The sequence below is a fragment of the Ranitomeya variabilis genome, chromosome 4, assembly GCF_051348905.1.
Source record: "Ranitomeya variabilis isolate aRanVar5 chromosome 4, aRanVar5.hap1, whole genome shotgun sequence".
Lineage (NCBI taxonomy): Eukaryota > Metazoa > Chordata > Amphibia > Anura > Dendrobatidae > Ranitomeya > Ranitomeya variabilis.
This window is the reverse complement of record NC_135235.1, coordinates 464788426-464807363: the sequence shown is the minus strand read 5'-3', so window position 1 is coordinate 464807363 and position 18938 is coordinate 464788426. Positions and strand designations below refer to the sequence as shown.

Below are 18938 nucleotides of genomic sequence, written 5' to 3'. Positions count from 1 at the left end.
GAAATCTGGTTGCGAAGTGCTGAAGAGTTTCAGCAAATTTGCAATTTCCCTAATTGTGTGGGTGCAGTTGACGGGAAACACATAAGGATTGCGAAACCGGCAGGAACAGGATCGGAGTATTATAATTATAAGAAGTATTTCTCCATCGTCCTTATGGCTATTGCAGACGCCAACTGCAGGTTCCTTGCCGTGGACATTGGAGCGTATGGACGGTCCAATGATTCGCAAGTGTTTAAAAACTCTCCGATGGGTCGTTGCCTTTATGGAGAGAGCTACGATTTCCCGCCAGCCAGACCACTGCCAGGAACAAATGACCCAGCCCTGGAATATGTCTTTGTAGGTGATGAAGCCTTTCAACTGTCGCTGCACCTACTGAAACCGTACAGTAGCCGGAACTTAAACCATACCAAGCGGGTCTTTAATTACCGGCTTACTAGAGCACGAAGAGTCGTGGAGTGTTCCTTTGGCATATTGACGGCGAAGTGGCGAGTTCTGCTGACGGCTATCAAGCTGAAAACAACAACTATAGACGAGGTAGTTAAAGCCTGTGTGGTGCTCCACAACTTTGTCCTGTCAAAGGAGCCCGTTTCTTTGGATGATGAAGAGTTGGAGACCACCTTGTGGGACTACCGCAGCAGCTCGGTTCGCTCTACAAGTTCAGTTACAAGGATGAGGGACCAGTTTGCCGATTATTTTGTCTCACCTGTCGGGCGGATCCCGTGGCAAGACATGATTGTGTAACCTGTTTCCCATGTGTAACCTGTTTCCCATGTGTTTTGGTTATGTAAAAAAAGTGTTTCTGCCCCCCCCCCCCAAAAAAAAGGCCCAAAAGCGTGGTTTTCTTGCTAGTAAAACCATTATGTTATACCCTTTACATGTCTGGTGTTTGTTTTTATTAAACCTTTTTTTATTATATTACCTTAATAAATCCACACACACACAAAGAGTAGAATTGTAATCAGAAATTTATTTTAACTCTTTTTTTTTTTTTTTTTTTTTGTTTTGCCAAAAAAATATATATATATTTTCCAACATTTTTATAGAAAAATTAGAACATTTTTTAGAATCTTATTTACACACTTTACAAATTTTCAAAGTGTTGGGTGGAGATATGAGAGGAGGATGTGCCGGAAGGTTGGACCACGTCGATAGGTGGGGAAACCCTACTTGTTTGGGGTGCAGTGGAAGTGGGGGTTAAACCAAGAGGCTGACCAGAGGGGGGTGGTGTTGGGGTAGGTGGAAGAGAAAAGTTCAGTAAGGAAAACATTGGGGAAGTAATTTGGTCTAGGGGCCGGGATTGTTGTGGGGACTGGGTCGGGTATTGTGACTGGGTAGGGTAGTGGGAGTGGCGTGGGGTTTGGTAATGGTGCTGGTGTGGGGATTGGAGCTGGGTTTGGTAATGCTGCTGGTGTGGGTATTGGGGCTGGGTTTGGTAATGGGGGGTATGGTGTGGAATTGGAGTGGAGGTGTGGTGAGGTGTGTGGGTCGACTCATTAATGGCCTGCAGTGCAGCATTATGGCAGGTATTCATTACCCGCATCTGTTGCTCAAAAGAAAGCTTCTCCATGCTCATGAGCATGGATTGGAAAAAAAGGTTGGCCGGATCGGGACTTACAGCTGAATGCAGCCTATCCAAGCGACTGCTGGTTTCCTGGCTTGTTTCACTGATGCGTGATTGCACCATGTTGAAACCAGCAGTCACTTGCTCTCCCAAAATTTTGAAAGAGCCTTGGAAGGATGCATTCAGGTGTAAGAACTCAGGAGCATAGCTCCTTTCCTGACCCCTCTGGCGCTGCCGCCACGAACCTAATGGTGGTGTCGAGGTGGCAGGATCAGAGGGGTGGGGTAAAGGGAACGCTAACTGTTCAGCATCAGATGCGAGCAATGAAGCCTGCAATAATGCTCCACTGCTTGGGGCGGATGAAGTGGAGGGGACAGAGGGGTCAGAGGAGAGGACAGAGGGGTCAGAGGAGGGGACAGAGGTGTGGGGCCTACCGACGTGGCCCTCAGTGGCGGACTCAGGAGGGATCGCTTCAGAGGGCGCAGAGGAAGATGCAGGCGCCCGGTGGCTGGAGAAGGTGCTGTGAAAGAAAAAAAAAAAGAAATTAATACATTGGAATGAAAAAGCCCTGACTGAAAGCAAACTAAGTAGACAGGTTAACATGGTTATAATTGGGCTGTAGAATACTTACACTCTGCTCAGCATTGTTCGCCTCAGGAAGGAGAGGGCCTGGCCATATTTATATCTGCTCCTCTTCCTTCCTGCAGAGCCACTCGGGGCCTTCATCTCATCATTGAATTCCCTCTTAAAGCGATCCCTCAGTGACCGCCACCGCTTCCTAACCTTTCCAACTGTGAAGACAAGAATCAAAAGAAAAAACAAAAAATTGGTAAATGCAATACATTACAGTCAGCTCAAAACATCACTGGAAAGTGAATACTTACCTAGTTTGCTCTGCTGCTGAGGATGAAGGCTCTCCCGCCTTGGAAACAGGGTGCGACACACTTCGTCCCAGAGCCGACGGGTGACACCGGTATCTGCATGCCTGCGGTCAGCCATGTTCCACAGCGGCTCCCGCTCACGAACCTCCTCGATGAGACAGTCTACATCAATGTCATCATCATCATCATCCTCCTCTTCTGCGGGAGCACGCTGTGAAGCCTGTGTCAAAAAAAAAAAAAAAGGAAAACAAACAAATTAGTACACTGAAATACTAAAGTACCAATAGAATCCCCCTCCCCCCAAAAAAAAAAACTCACTGATGGCCGACCGTGGCGACGAGTCCGCCGACTCTGGGACTGTCTGGGAGAGCCTTCAGCGGCAGCAGCAGGAGCAGCAGCAGCAGCCTGAAATGAAGGAAACAAATTCTCAGTTAAGGTAGGCAGGTGTTTAGTAATCTGTTTTGTGTATGGTGCAGTGTGATGTGCGAAGCAACTGTTTCACCACTACTTACACTTGGTTCCTCCTCCACTTGCATCTCTCCACCCGTCTCGCCCCCTTCTGACAGCTCCTCATCTGATTCAGCTTCCTGTTGAAACATAATGTATGCATGTAGTTATCCATAAAAATTTAATTTAAAGAAATTTAAAAAAAAAAAAAAATTTTGTGTTAACTTACCGATACACGCTGTTGCTGTGGAGGAGGGCTGTCAGAAGAGGACATCGTTTTGTGGTCCTGGTGGGCAGCGGCTGTGTCCTGGTGGGCAGCGGCTGTGTCCTGGTGGGCAGCGGCTGTGTCCTGGTGGTTCTGTAAGTTAAAGACACACTTGCAATCTGCTCGACACATTGAAGTAGCAGATTGGGGTCTTCAAAACTTACTTCTAGCTCTTTAGCTGTGGTCCTGGTGGGCAGCGGCTGTGTCCTGGTGGGCAGTGGCTGTGTCCTGGTGGGCAGCGGCTGTGTCCTGGTGGGCAGCGGCTGTGTCCTGGTGGGCAGTGGCTGTGTCCTGGTGGGCAGCGGCTGTGTCCTGGTTTATCTGTTATATGTATAATGGATCTATAGTTAGACCACCCCCTGAACTAGGTAATGTTCAATGATAAACACCCTACTAAAATGATGTCAGAAATGTTCATACAGGTGAACACCAAAACCCCCCCAAAAAGTTGCACGTTATACCATTCATTTCCATGTCCCAAAAAACAAAATTTTTTAATGTTAACACCATGAAAAAATATATTTGACACATTTTATTTAAAATAAATAACCTCTCCCCCCCCCAAAAAAAAAAAAAAAATACTTTACAGGTTAACCTTTATTAAAAAAAAATGAGCCCTCAACCAACCCTGTATTGCATGTGTAACCATTGGTACATACACCAGTTTTAAATTTACCTTTATGAAATAATACTACGGACATTTTTTTAATAAACATTTTATTAAAATTTTTTTTTTGCACTTTTTTTTTTAAACATCACAAGGAGCTGACATGCTCTTTATTTTAAATACAAGTACTTCAACTGCAAATGGTTATAACTGTAATAAAAAAAAATTCAACACTTTTATTAAATAGAAAAACCCCACACTCACACATTCAAACCACAAGCTGCACACCGCTAGACTTTTTTAAAAAACACATCAGATTTAAAAAAAAAAAAAAAAAAATTAAACCACATGCTGCACAGACCACTATACAGTCAATACATCAGAAAAAGGCAAATAACCAATTATACAGCATGGACAAATGCACATGCCATCAACAAGACGTACCCAAAAAACATGCATGGTATGTGTCCACATTCAGGATCGCATCAGAATTTGGGCAGGATTTCCCATCAGTATTTGTAAGCCAAAACCAGGAGTGTAAAAATTAGGTAAAGTATAATACGAAAACAGGCACACTTTTGCTTTTATCACCCACTCCTGGTTTTGGCGTACAAATACTGATGGAAAATCCTGACCACATCCTGATGCAATCCTGCACATGGACACATACCCTCCCACATGAACAGGCATAAAATTGGCAAAGGCATAATATGGTGCAGGCACATGGTACAAAAGCACACAGCCGTCCAAAAATGCACACATACACATGCACGCACATAGCTTTATGCAAATACACATATGTACAACAAAGGCAGAAAGGTGAAACCAATCAGAAGACGCATACACACACACACACACACATACAAAAGGCTGACAATCCTTTGGCTGAAGCAGCAGGTCTTCACAGTGGCTGGCATCATGGTGGATCTGGACTCTAGCATGGCACTGGCTGGTGCAGGACGATGGCAGGCCTCAGGTTCTCTTCAGGTTTTAAGCTCTTGCTGTAGTCAGTAGTACCTCATACACACAGAAATGCACAGGCACACAGATGCACACTAAAATTGCAATACTCACACTGGCTATGGTGGCTGGAGTCTTGTAGCAGGATGTCTGGAGTCTTGTGGCAGGATGGCTGGAGTCTTGTGGCAGGATGGCTGGAGTCTTGTGGCAGGATGGCTGGAGTCTTGTGGCAGGCTGGCTGCAGTCTTGTGACAGGCTGGCTGGGGTCTTGTGCTTGGCTGGGGTCTTGTGGCAGGCTGGCTCTTGCTGGCAGGCTTCTTTGCTTCTCTGTGTCTTGCTGGCATATGTGGGGTTCAAGGCCCAGGCCAGGTTTATATAGATTTGGGGGTGTCTGGCCAATTGGCAACAAAATACTTCTTCTGAGCATGCTCAGTGTAAAAAAAACGTATTGCAGCGCTGCATTGCGTCGTACGACGTGTCCCGACACATCCGTCGCTCATAGGCTTCCATTGCAGCCAACGACGTATGCCGCAGGATGCGTCGCGACACGTTTTTTAGGCGGAGACAAAAAACGTTACAATCTACGTTTTTTTGAGACGACGTGTCGCCAAATTTCGACGCATCCGTCGTAAAACGTACACGACGTATGCCAATCCGTCGCCATACGTCGCCAATACAAGTCTATGGGAAAAAAACGCATCCAGCAAAAAGTTTTGCTGGATGCGTTTTTTCTGAAAAAAGACGTTTTGAAACGTAATGCAGTTAACGCTAGTGTGAAAGTAGCCTTAACTGCTTATGTACAGCATGGAAGATTGCTTTTTCTGTGGGAGATTGCAACAACATATCGTGCATATTGTATGGGGAGAAGTCAAGGAACAGAAGGGACCACAAGCCTCTCATGTGGCAGCCCCTCCTCCCAAAGGTCAGGCCTTTCATCTATTGGTAGCTGACCCATATATTCTGCTTATATCTGTTGTCCTACCACTATCTGTATTTGCATATCTGACCATTGTATATTTGTAACCATCGTGTATATAGTGTATTTTCTAGTGTGCCCTTAAGGCAATTAAATACAGTATATAATTTAGCCATGAACTGCGCTTTTATCTCGATCCACAAATCCAAATGTCCAATTCTCGATTTACCTTTCCATGCTAGCAGGGCTGGTTTCTGTCGGGATATAATCCCATTAACAGACTGGGTTTTTATCTAATGGTGGCAGTCCAACAGGGCTGATCGTGCTGTTTCACTGCCACTAGTGAAAGGAGCCTCTCAGCCTGTCAGGGTTGTGACCAAGTGTGGTGCCATGTCAGTGACTGTTTAGGACACATCCTCTCATTCTCCATGCCTTTCTGGGCCAGTGTGGACAGGGTGTGTCTGTGTAAAACTGTACCAAGCTCACCTCATGTGTTCCCAGGGGGTGTAAAACATTACGATGGTGATTGTGGGGAGACTGCATTACGTGATCCATCCTACATAATAGTGACGTCAGGTGGGTGGAGAGGTGTGGGTTCATCACATGTGGTGGCAGCGGTGGGATTCTGTGTGATCTCTCCAGTGCCATCCTTCACAGTGAATGCTTATTTTTTATTTTATGATTCATTTCCACTCATGGGTCTATAAACAATCAAGAATATCAGCTTTAACCAATATATAGTTATATAAGAAAGATTGTCTGATGAAGATAAACCTTTTTAAACAGAAACAAACATGTCTTCTCAGCACACAATCAGCTGTTATTGCCGAATGAGCAACATATGGTCAGGTTATTCCAAGCAGCCTGTGGTCAGATTTTTGCATTAGCAGCTCAGACCCCACTATATCTAATTAGCTACAGCAGAAATGAACTACAGTGAGCAACTTGCATTCTGGAGACTTCAGCATGACCATTTAAACTAGCTCCATGTAATACAACATTTCCAGTGCAGTGGGCGCTGCAATGGGTGCAGCCTCATGCCGATTTACAAAAATATAACAGCCGATGGCTAGAAGCGATTTACCTGCAGAGAATACTGCAAGTAGCTGATGATCGGCAGGTCCTCATTTAGAAAAAGGGTTACCTAGTCCAGATAAGACAACAACTTTAAAGAGAATATGTTATCAGAAAATGACTTGCTGTTTAAATCAGGTTTTTATGTTACATTTTTTCTTAAAAATATTTGATTATGAGTTTTTTTTATAGTTTTTCATTTGAATTAATTGTTGCAAGTGAGGCATGGGAGGTTACAACTCTAGTTGTGTGTCCTTGAGGACTTGTAGTCTTGTCCATGCTGGGACATCAAGAGCTAACTTTTGTCAGTAGTCCTCCTCACATCCTGGTCAGGGCAATTTTGAGTTTGAGGTACAAAAGATCCTTGACTCTATGGTTGTTAGAGGATCTCTTCAATATCTCATTCATTGGAAGGGTTATGGGCCAGATGAAAGATTGCGGATGTCGGCTAATAAAATCAGTTATTTGGTATTGGTATTATTTGGTCACCAAGTGATGGTAATATGTGAGCTGGTCATGGTATGGTGGGATTTCTCCCTGTACATGGCCCTAAGGGTACAAAGGCCTCTTGTAAATTGCTGATATTGTGGCATCTGTATCAGTGCCTGTCCTTCTTGTCTCTGCTTCTGTTACCAATTTGTGCAACACTCTGGTTGCAGACGATACAAGACAACAACACTAGTTCTGTGTCATCTAGGACTTGTAGTTCTGTTCATGCTCAGAGATCAAGAATTAACATTTGTCAGTGTTTGCTTCCTCCTGTTTGGCCATGGTGTGGCTGCAAGCTTTTTTATCTCCTGAGAGCCTGCTGTCCACTGCCAGTTATAATTTGACTAGCTCCAGTGAACATCTTAATATACTGTGTTGTGAAATTGGATTTTGGGCTCCCCCGGTGGCCACTGGTGGAATTGAACTTGTGTGCATCATCCCCTCTGTTCACCTGTTCCCATCAGGATGTGGGAGTCGCTATTTAACCTTGCTCCTCTGTCACTTCCATGCCGGTCAACATTGTAATCAGAAGCCTTTCTGTGCATGTTCCTGCTACCAGACAACTTCCAGCTAAGTCGGACTTTTGTCCTTGTTTGTTTTTTGCATTTTGTTCCAGTTCACAGCTGCAGTTTCGTTTCTGTGTCTGGAAAGCTCTTGTGATCTGAAATTGCCACTCTGATGTTATGAGTTAATACTAGAGTCTTAAAGTAATTTCAGGATGGTGTATTGATAGGGTTTTCAGCTGACCATGAAAGTACCCTTTCTGTCTTCCTGCTATCTAGTAAGCGGACCTCGATTTTGCTAAACCTATTTTCATACTACGTTTGTCATTTTCATCTTAAATCACCGCCAATATATGTGGGGGCCTCTGTCTGCCTTTCGGGGAAATTTCTCTAGAGGTGAGCCAGGACTATATTTTCCTCTGCCAGGATTAGTTAGTCCTCCGGCCGGCGCTGGGCGTCTAGGGATAAAACGCAGGCTACGCTACCCGGCTACTGTTAGTTGTGCGGCAGGTTTAGTTCATGGTCAGTTTAAGTTTCCATCCTTCCAAGAGCTAGTTCCTATGTATGCTGGGCTATGTTCTCTTGCCATTGAGAACCATAACAGTTTGACCGGCCCACAAAGGGTTAAATTAATTGGCAGAGAAAGGAGAGAAAAAAGAAGTCTGCTGAAAATTTTTTTTTTTTTTTCCTTCAGTTCTGAGTGTGCTTTCAATTGAATCACTTGCAAGTCTGCCTATATTGCAGCCTTCCTCTCTCTCTCTCCTTCTAATCCTGGAATGGCTCTGTGTTCACCTGTTTAAAATGGATATTCAGAGTTTAGCTGCAGGTTTGAATAATCTCACCACGAAAGTTCAAAATTTACAAGATTTTGTTGTTCATGTTCCTATATCTGAACCTAGAATTCCTTTGCCTGAATTTTTCTCGGGGAATAGATCTTGCTTTCAAAATTTCAAAAATAATTGCAAGTTGTTTTTGTCCCTGAAATCTCGCTCTGCTGGAGATCCTGCTCAGCAGGTCAGGATTGTGATTTCCTTGCTCCGGGGCGACCCTCAAGATTGGGCTTTTGCATTGGCTCCAGGGGATCCTGCGTTGCTCAATGTGGATGCGTTTTTTCTGGCCTTGGGGTTGCTTTATGAGGAACCTCATTTAGAGCTTCAGGCGGAAAAAGCCTTGATGTCCCTATCTCAGGGGCAAGATGAAGTTGAAATATACTGCCAAAAATTCCGTAAATGGTATGTGCTTACTCAGTGGAATGAGTGCGCCCTGGCGGCGAATTTCAGAGAGGGTCTCTCTGATGCCGTTAAGGATGTTATGGTGGGGTTCCCTGTGCCTGCGGGTCTGAATGAGTCCATGACAATGGCTATCCAGATCGATAGACGTCTGCGGGAGCGCAAACCTGTGCACCATTTGGCGGTGTCTACTGAGAAGATGCCAGAGAATGTGCAATGTGATAGAATTCTGTCCAGAAGCGAACGGCAGAATTTTAGACGAAAAAATGGGTTGTGCTTTTATTGTGGTGATTCAACTCATGTTATATCAGCATGCTCTAAGCGTACTAAGAAGCTTGATAAGTCAGTTTCAATTGGCACTTTTCAGTCTAAGTTTATTCTATCTGTGACCCTGATTTGTTCTTTATCATCTATTACCGCGGATGCCTATGTCGACTCTGGCGCCGCTTTGAGTCTTATGGATTGGTCCTTTGCCAAACGCTGTGGGTATGATTTAGAGCCTCTTGAAACTCCTATACCTCTGAAGGGGATTGACTCCACCCCATTGGCTAGTAATAAACCACAATACTGGACACAAGTAACTATGCGAATTAATCCGGATCATCAGGAGATTATTCGCTTTCTTGTGCTGTATAATCTACATGATGTGTTGGTGCTTGGATTGCCATGGCTGCAATCTCATAACCCAGTCCTCGACTGGAACGCTATGTCTGTGTTAAGCTGGGGATGTAAGGGGATGCATGGGGACGTACCTTTGGTTTCCATTTCGTCATCTATTCCCTCTGAGATTCCTGAATTCTTGTCTGACTATCGTGACGTTTTTGAAGAACCTAAGCTTGGTTCATTACCTCCGCACCGGGAGTGCGATTGTGCCATAGATTTGATTCCGGGTAGTAAATACCCTAAGGGTCGTTTATTTAATCTGTCTGTGCCTGAACATGCTGCTATGCGAGAATATATAAAGGAGTCCTTGGAAAAGGGACATATTCGTCCTTCGTCATCTCCCTTAGGAGCCGGTTTTTTCTTTGTGTCTAAGAAAGATGGCTCTTTGAGGCCGTGTATTGATTATCGGCTTTTGAATAAAATCACGGTTAAATATCAATATCCGTTGCCACTGCTGACTGATTTGTTTGCTCGCATAAAGGGGGCCAAGTGGTTCTCTAAGATAGATCTCCGTGGGGCGTATAATTTGGTGCGAATTAAGCAGGGGGATGAGTGGAAAACCGCATTTAATACGCCCGAGGGCCACTTTGAGTATTTGGTGATGCCTTTTGGCCTTTCAAATGCCCCTTTAGTCTTTCAGTCCTTTATGCATGACATTTTCCGTGATTATTTGGATAAATTTATGATCGTGTATCTGGATGATATTCTGATTTTTTCGGATGACTGGGACTCTCATGTCCAGCAGGTCAGGAGGGTTTTTCAGGTTTTGCGGTCTAATTCCTTGTGTGTGAAGGGTTCTAAGTGCGTTTTTGGGGTTCAAAAGATTTCCTTCTTGGGATACATTTTTTCCCCCTCTTCCATCGAGATGGATCCTGTCAAGGTTCGGGCTATTTGTGATTGGACGCAACCCTCTTCTCTTAAGAGTCTTCAGAAATTTTTGGGCTTTGCTAACTTTTATCGTCGATTTATTGCTGGTTTTTCTGATGTTGTTAAACCATTGACTGATTTGACTAAGAAGGGTGCTGATGTTGCTGATTGGTCCCCTGCTGCTGTGGAGGCCTTTCGGGAGCTTAAGCGCCGCTTTTCTTCTGCCCCTGTGTTGCGTCAGCCTGATGTTGCTCTTCCTTTTCAGGTTGAGGTCGACGCTTCTGAAATCGGAGCTGGGGCGGTTTTGTCGCAAAGAAGTTCCGACTGCTCCGTGATGAAACCTTGTGCTTTTTTTTCTCGTAAATTTTCGCCCGCCGAGCGGAATTATGATATTGGGAATCGGGAGCTTTTGGCCATGAAGTGGGCTTTTGAGGAGTGGCGTCATTGGCTTGAGGGGGCTAGACATCAGGTGGTGGTATTGACCGACCACAAGAATTTGATTTATCTTGAGTCCGCCAGACGCCTGAATCCTAGACAGGCGCGCTGGTCGTTGTTTTTCTCTCGGTTTAATTTTGTGGTGTCATACCTACCGGGTTCTAAGAATGTTAAGGCGGATGCCCTTTCTAGGAGTTTTGAGCCTGACTCCCCTGGTAATTCTGAACCTACAGGTATCCTTAAGGATGGAGTGATATTGTCTGCCGTTTCTCCAGACCTGCGGCGGGCCTTGCAGGATTTTCAGGTGGATAGACCTGATCGTTGCCCACCTGGTAGACTGTTTGTTCCTGATGATTGGACCAGTAAAGTCATTTCTGAGGTTCATTCTTCTGCGTTGGCAGGTCATCCTGGAATCTTTGGTACCAGGGATTTGGTGGCAAGGTCCTTCTGGTGGCCTTCCCTGTCACGAGATGTACGAGGCTTTGTGCAGTCTTGTGACGTTTGTGCTCGGGCCAAACCTTGTTGTTCTCGGGCTAGTGGATTGTTGTTGCCCTTGCCTATCCCGAAGAGGCCTTGGACGCACATCTCGATGGATTTTATTTCGGATCTTCCTGTTTCTCAGAAGATGTCTGTCATCTGGGTGGTGTGTGACCGTTTCTCTAAGATGGTCCATTTGGTTCCCCTGCCTAAGTTGCCTTCTTCTTCCGAGTTGGTTCCTCTGTTTTTTCAAAATGTGGTTCGTTTGCATGGTATTCCGGAGAATATCGTTTCTGACAGAGGAACCCAATTCGTGTCTAGATTTTGGCGGGCATTCTGTGCTAGGATGGGCATAGATTTGTCTTTCTCGTCTGCTTTCCATCCTCAGACTAATGGCCAGACCGAGCGGACGAATCAGACTTTGGAGACATATTTGAGGTGTTTTGTGTCTGCAGATCAGGATGATTGGGTTGCTTTTTTGCCTTTAGCGGAGTTTGCCCTCAATAATCGGGCCAGCTCTGCCACCTTGGTGTCTCCTTTTTTCTGTAGTTCGGGGTTTCATCCTCGATTTTCCTCCGGTCAGGTGGAATCTTCGGATTGTCCTGGAGTGGATGCTGTGGTGGAGAGGTTGCATCAGATTTGGGGGCAGGTGGTGGACAATTTGAAGTTGTCCCAGGAGAAGACTCAGCTTTTTGCCAACCGCCGGCGTCGGGTTGGTCCTCGGCTTTGTGTCGGGGACTTGGTGTGGTTGTCTTCTCGTTTTGTCCCTATGAGGGTTTCTTCTCCTAAGTTTAAGCCTCGGTTCATCGGCCCGTACAAGATATTGGAGATTCTTAACCCTGTGTCCTTCCGTTTGGACCTCCCTGCATCTTTTTCTATTCATAATGTTTTTCATCGGTCATTGTTGCGCAGGTATGAGGTACCGGTTGTGCCTTCCGTTGAGCCTCCTGCTCCGGTGTTGGTTGAGGGCGAGTTGGAGTACGTTGTGGAAAAAATCTTGGACTCCCGTGTTTCCAGACGGAAACTCCAGTATCTGGTCAAATGGAAGGGATACGGTCAGGAGGATAATTCTTGGGTGACTGCCTCTGATGTTCATGCCTCCGATCTGGTCTGTGCCTTTCATAGGGCTCATCCTGATCGCCCTGGTGGTTCTGGTGAGGGTTCGGTGCCCCCTCCTTGAGGGGGGGGTACTGTTGTGAAATTGGATTTTGGGCTCCCCCGGTGGCCACTGGTGGAATTGAACTTGTGTGCATCATCCCCTCTGTTCACCTGTTCCCATCAGGATGTGGGAGTCGCTATTTAACCTTGCTCCTCTGTCACTTCCATGCCGGTCAACATTGTAATCAGAAGCCTTTCTGTGCATGTTCCTGCTACCAGACAACTTCCAGCTAAGTCGGACTTTTGTCCTTGTTTGTTTTTTGCATTTTGTTCCAGTTCACAGCTGCAGTTTCGTTTCTGTGTCTGGAAAGCTCTTGTGATCTGAAATTGCCACTCTGATGTTATGAGTTAATACTAGAGTCTTAAAGTAATTTCAGGATGGTGTATTGATAGGGTTTTCAGCTGACCATGAAAGTACCCTTTCTGTCTTCCTGCTATCTAGTAAGTGGACCTCGATTTTGCTAAACCTATTTTCATACTACGTTTGTCATTTTCATCTTAAATCACCGCCAATATATGTGGGGGCCTCTGTCTGCCTTTCGGGGAAATTTCTCTAGAGGTGAGCCAGGACTATATTTTCCTCTGCCAGGATTAGTTAGTCCTCCGGCCGGCGCTGGGCGTCTAGGGATAAAACGCAGGCTACGCTACCCGGCTACTGTTAGTTGTGTGGCAGGTTTAGTTCATGGTCAGTTTAAGTTTCCATCCTTCCAAGAGCTAGTTCCTATGTATGCTGGGCTATGTTCTCTTGCCATTGAGAACCATAACAATACTGCTTTAATTCCCAGTAGACAATCCTGATTTTGACCTTGCCTGCTTTTTGACTACTCTCTTCCCTTACAATTTGGTCCCTGCGCTGACTTCTTGGTTCTGACCAGACTACATTCAGCTTCCCAGCTTGCACCACCGAACAGCAGCTAGCTACATAGCCTCAACCTAGGGGTTTCTATTAAGTCCAGATTTATGTATAGGGGAAAAAGGGTGATCAGGACAACCCCTGGGAGCTGGAAAACGGAGTACCTAGTGCCATGACCAGGGTTGGCATTAGGGGCAGGCAGACCAGGCAGCCGTCTAGATCCCCTGCTCCTTAGGGGCTCCCAGCCAGTGGCTGCTATGGAGCCCCTGAGTAAGAGGGGCCTGGCACTGCCCCCTCCCCGTATCGTGCATTCAACTTATCGGCATCATAGATGCCGACAAAGTTGAAAACAGTGATGGAGGAGAGACCATTATGTGACACTCCCTCTCCCATCACTCCCCCTCTGACTCAGAGTGTTTCAGCAGTGGAGCGGATAAGACGCTGAGATGCTCTGCAGAAGTCAATGCAGCTTGGGATTGAGGAATAAGACGCTGAGACGCTCTGCAGAAGTCACAGCAGCTGGGGATTGAGGAGGAGAGGTAAGTATTGTGCGTGTCTGTATGTGTCTGTGTACATTATAGTGTGTGTGTGTGTGTGTGCTGCACGATAGTGTGTGGGAGTACTACACTATACTGTGTGTGTTTGTGGGGGCTGAATTATACTGTGTGGGGCCTCCATTTTACTGTGTGTGGGGCTGCATTATACTCTGAGGGGCTGCATTATACTGTGTGTGTGGGGCTCCATTATACTCTGAGGGGCTGAATTATACTCTGAGGGGCTGTATTTTACTCTGAGGGGGCTGCATTATACTGTGTGTGTGTGTGTGTGGTGCTACATTATACTCTGAGGTGGCTGCATTATACTCTGAGGGGGCTGCAGTATACTCTATGAGGGGGGCTGCAGTATACTCTATGAGGAGGCTGCAGCATACTCTGCCAAGGACCATGAGGAGTGCATTTTACTGTATGTAACATATGGGACCTGCATTATACTGTATCGAGAACTATCTGTACCTGGATGTCGCGTACTTGTGCAGCAGCCAGATGTTACAGCATATTGGATGGGATTTCAAGAAATCCCATGCCCACTGTATGTGCACAGACGCCCGCAGCTCACCCGCGGAGACGGACATGCGGCTCGGGTCTCCAGACCGCAGCATGTCAATTTATCTTTATTTGTCTCTGCAAGATACATTTCACCTGTACAATGTATTGGACGCAGTGAATCCGCACGGTTCAATGAACACATGCAGATTCACTTGCGTTCAATAGCCGGTAGTGATTTGTGATTGGTGGATTCTACATAGAGGTGTTTTTGTAATTGTAATCTTACCTAGGATAATAATGAGACTTCTGAAAGAACAGGAAATTTGAGTCTAAAATAGCCCCAGTGGCAAATGTGAAAATTGCTAAATCTTTCTTTTATAAAATACAGATCATATTATAAAAAGGAAAACCATTGCCAAAATTTAAAAAAATACACAAAAATCAGATTTAAATAATAGGTCATTTTCTAATTATACAGTCATTTTAAAGGGCGCAAAAGTGCACACTAATCCAGCTTTAAAATGGCATTGTGTAGATTTCCTATTCTAAACTAAACCAATCCAGGTAATAGCATCTATTTAACGTGAACAGGCACTTTTGTTGGGTTTTAGTCTAGTATACAGTACATTTACATTAGGCTTTTACTAAAGTTATACTTGTATTGTTAGATTTTATTCAGTTTGACAGGTATTGCATGCTTTATTCATATAATACATGGCATGACTGTGAAGGCATGAAAGCACTATGATTGCTATGGTAGGGTATGGGTGTTTATCTGAAGTGTTCCGTTTAATTCTACCACATCATTTGCTGCGATCTGAAATTGTTAAAATGATTACAGTAATAATTCTTTGAATCCCTACAGCCTGTGACAGTTACATAAAATGCCAAAATCCATTTCCTAGTACTCCGTGATGTGCCCTTGTGAATCAGAAGTGAGCCTGAACAAGGTGATTGAGAGGAGGTTAAAACCGAATGAGTTTTCAATAAGACATTTGCTAACACTTGAGTTACCTCATTAATTAGAGAAGTAGAATACATTTTTACGCGATACATTACCTTCACAGGAACGACTCTTATGACATCAGACTAATCCCATTGCTTTATTGAAGAGACGGACAAAATTACATTTACATTACCTCTCCAAGGCTGGAATATATTGCTGTATTACTGTACACAGACTTGGCCATTAAGAATTAGAAGAGATCGCATAAATATAGATTCTGGGTCCGTAGAAGATAATGTCACAGCTGCTAACCAATATTTATCCAAAGACTGACATTGTATGGCTAATCACGGGAGAGTATTTCCCCTATATAATGTTTTGGGAAGTCTTGTAATATTCTAATGTTGCCTCTGAGTCTTTTAGGCTGCATTACACAGGACATAATTGCTTGAAAACCCATTTTGGTCACTATTACAGGGTCCAATGGCTTTGTAACATAGATTTACGAACGCAGAATGTACAAGTGTGTATTGTAGAGCCATTGGATTATCATAAGACTATTTGGTGCACACCAACTTTCTGCTTTAAAGGGTATCTAACACTGTTATTGCTGTATAATCTGAGAGCAGCATAATGTACTGTAGGGTCTGAAAGCCTGATTCCAGTGATGTGTCACTCACTGGTATAGTAGCTGTCTGTGAAGAATTACCCAGATGACTATTTTTACCAAACCAAGATGAATATGCTGTTATCTCTACTTTTGCTTGTGCAAGCCTGTAATAGTGACTTGTAAGCTGATATTCCATATAACATAGTGTGAGCTTATCTTTGATGACTAGTGATATTTGCTGATATGCTAATTATGCATTGTATTATGAAGCCAGTTTGTTGGCTCTGAAAGCAGAGAGGGAAAAACTATGAAAATAGATTAAATGCTACTTGATCTCATCAGCATTGTTCCCTTCATCATGATGCTGGACTGAAGGACACTGGGTAAATCTAAAAATAGGTTGCATGCCTCTGTATAAAGAGACTCAAAGACAGGGAGAGAGACAGCCAGAGATTCTGCCAAAACATATACATCCAAAGGACCAGATACAAGACAGCAGCCAATATCATGGCACCGTCACGAGGGACACAGATCTAACATTCTACAGGAAACAACCTAGGGGTTTTTAGCTCCGGTTGGAAGAATGCAGATCTACTCCACTGACCATCGCTGGACCGTGGATACATTTGGAGAAAGCCAGGATTGGGACCCACTGGTCGCCTGGCTCCATGGAGATAAGCCAAGTTGAGACTCTCGTGTCATCTGGCCTTGTACCTCGTATGAATTCAATGGACTGTCATTTTTATATGCTTGCTGTTACCTCCTCTCTGTGTGTGTACCACAGGTGGGGTAGCCGACCCTGGGAGCTCTGACGTATCATCTGCCATTATCCCGGTGGGTCAGCAGAAGGATGAGACTCTGTAATGTGCACCATCTTGGGGAATTTTGCTGGGACTGTTCTATGTGTTATCTGCCTGTTTTGTGGTTCAATGAAGCATTGCCACACTGATTTACCCTCACCCTGTGTTGTCTGAGTAGCATTATACCCATGTTAAGAGAAGAGCGGGCATTAGGCAGGATGATCCCTGGTCCATGCGGTTCCAGCTAGCGGACCTGGGCGCCCACCGATCCCCCGTGTATCCACACTGTCATTTTCATACAATCACTGTTCTCTATGCTGCAAATCCAGCAGTTTTCAGAATGCTGAGCTCTATATACAGTGGGGCAAAAAAGTATTTAGTCATTCAGCAATAGTGCAAGTTCCACCACTTAAAAAGATGAGAGGCGTCTGTAATTTACATCATAGGTAGACCTCAACTATGGGAGACAAACTGAGAAAAAAAATTCCAGAAAATCACATTGTCTGTTTTTTTTGTCATTTTATTTGCATATTATGGTGGAAAATAACTATTTGGTCAGAAACAAAATTTCATCTCAATACTTTGTAAAATATCCTTTGTTGGCAATGACAGAGGTCAAACGTTTTCTGTAAGTCATCACAAGGTTGCCACACACAGTTGTTGGTATGTTGGCCCATTCCTCCATGCAGATCTCCTCTAGAGCAGTGATGTTTTTGGCTTTTCGCTTGGCAACACGGACTTTCAACTCCCTCCAAAGGTTTTCTATAGGGTTGAGATCTGGAGACTGGCTAGGCCACTCCAGGACCTTGAAATGCTTCTTACGAAGCCACTCCTTCGTTGCCCTGGCGGTGTGCTTTGGATCATTGTCATGTTGAAAGACCCAGCCACGTTTCATCTTCAATGCCCTTGCTGATGGAAGGAGGTTTGCACTCAAAATCTCACGATACATGGCCCCATTCATTCTTTCATGTACCCGGATCAGTCGTCCTGGCCCCTTTGCAGAGAAACAGCCCCAAAGCATGATGCTTCCACCACCATGCTTTACAGTAGGTATGGTGTTTGATGGATGCAACTCAGTATTCTTTTTCCTCCAAACACGACAAGTTGTGTTTCTACCAAACAGTTCCAGTTTGGTTTCATCAGACCATAGGACATTCTCCCAAAACTCCTCTGGATCATCCAAATGCTCTCTATCAAACTTCAGACGGGCCCGGACATGTACTGGCTTAAGCAGTGGGACACATCTGGCACTGCAGGATCTGAGTCCATGGTGGCGTAGTGTGTTACTTATGGTAGGCCTTGTTACATTGGTCCCAGCTCTCTGCAGTTCATTCACTAGGTCCCCCCGCGTGGTTCTGGGATTTTTGCTCACCGTTCTTGTGATCATTCTGACCCCACGGGGTGGGATTTTGCGTGGGGCCCCAGATCGAGGGAGATTATCAGTGGTCTTGAATGTCTTCCATTTTCTAATTATTGCTCCCACTGTTGATTTCTTCACTCCAAGCTGGTTGGCTATTGCAGATTCAGTCTTCCCAGCCTGGTGCAGGGCTACAATTTTGTTTCTGGTGTCCTTTGACAGCTCTTTGGTCTTCACCATAGTGGAGTTTGGAGTCAGACTGTTTGAGGGTGTGCACAGGTGTCTTTTTATACTGATAACAAGTTTAAACAGGTGCCATTACTACAGGTAATGAGTGGAGGAAAGAGGAGACTCTTAACCCCTTAACGACCGCCGATACGCCTTTTAACGGCGGCCGCTAAGGGTACTTAAACCACAGCGCCGTTAATTAACGGCGCTGTGGAAAAAGTGAATAGCGCCCCCCAGAGTCGGATTTTCTCTGGGGTCTCGGTTGCCGAGGGTAGCCGAGACCCCAGAGAACATGATTCGGGGGGTTTTTACCGACCCCCGAGTTGCGATCGCCGGTAATTAACCGTTTACCGGCGGTCGCAACAAAAAAAAAAAAAACGCGATTTGCCGTTTAATTTCTCTGTCCTCCGATGTGATCGCACATCGGAGGACAGAGAAATGTGGTCCCCGATGGCCCCCAATAGCCCCCCAATACTTACCTACCTCCCCCGGTGCTCCTCGTGTCTCCCCATGGGCGCCGCCATCTTTTTTCCGGGAAAAAATGGCGGGCGCACGCGCAGTACGCC

At 45.1% G+C, this 18938-nt stretch overlaps 2 protein-coding genes across 3 annotated transcripts in view; one reads left to right on the top strand and one right to left on the bottom strand.

Moving 5' to 3' along the window:
* Positions 1-18938, top strand: part of CDH22 (cadherin 22) — a 543365-nt gene that overhangs the window by 186323 nt on the left and 338104 nt on the right. The window lies entirely within an intron of this gene.
* Positions 992-5414, bottom strand: LOC143765239 (uncharacterized). Its single transcript, XM_077251702.1, has 6 exons — positions 3119-5414; positions 2955-3029; positions 2761-2847; positions 2446-2662; positions 2193-2352; positions 992-2081 (listed from the first exon to the last, which is right to left on the bottom strand). Exons 1-6 carry the CDS (start codon positions 3284-3286, stop codon positions 1082-1084), a joined length of 1707 nt encoding a protein of 568 aa, XP_077107817.1. The 5' UTR covers positions 3287-5414; the 3' UTR covers positions 992-1081.

What these genes read in the sequence shown, in the direction of transcription:
- LOC143765239 (XM_077251702.1), bottom strand. Translation starts at nt 3,286, where the DNA reads ATGTGTCGAGCAGATTGCAAGTGTGTCTTTAACTTACAGAACCACCAG. An exon ending in GTCGCCACGGTCGGCCATCA is followed by an intron (nt 2,663 to 2,760) that starts GTGAGTTTTTTT and finishes TTTTTGACACAG; the next exon opens with GCTTCACAGCGTGCTCCCGC. An exon ending in TCAGCAGCAGAGCAAACTAG is followed by an intron (nt 2,353 to 2,445) that starts GTAAGTATTCAC and finishes TTGTCTTCACAG; the next exon opens with TTGGAAAGGTTAGGAAGCGG.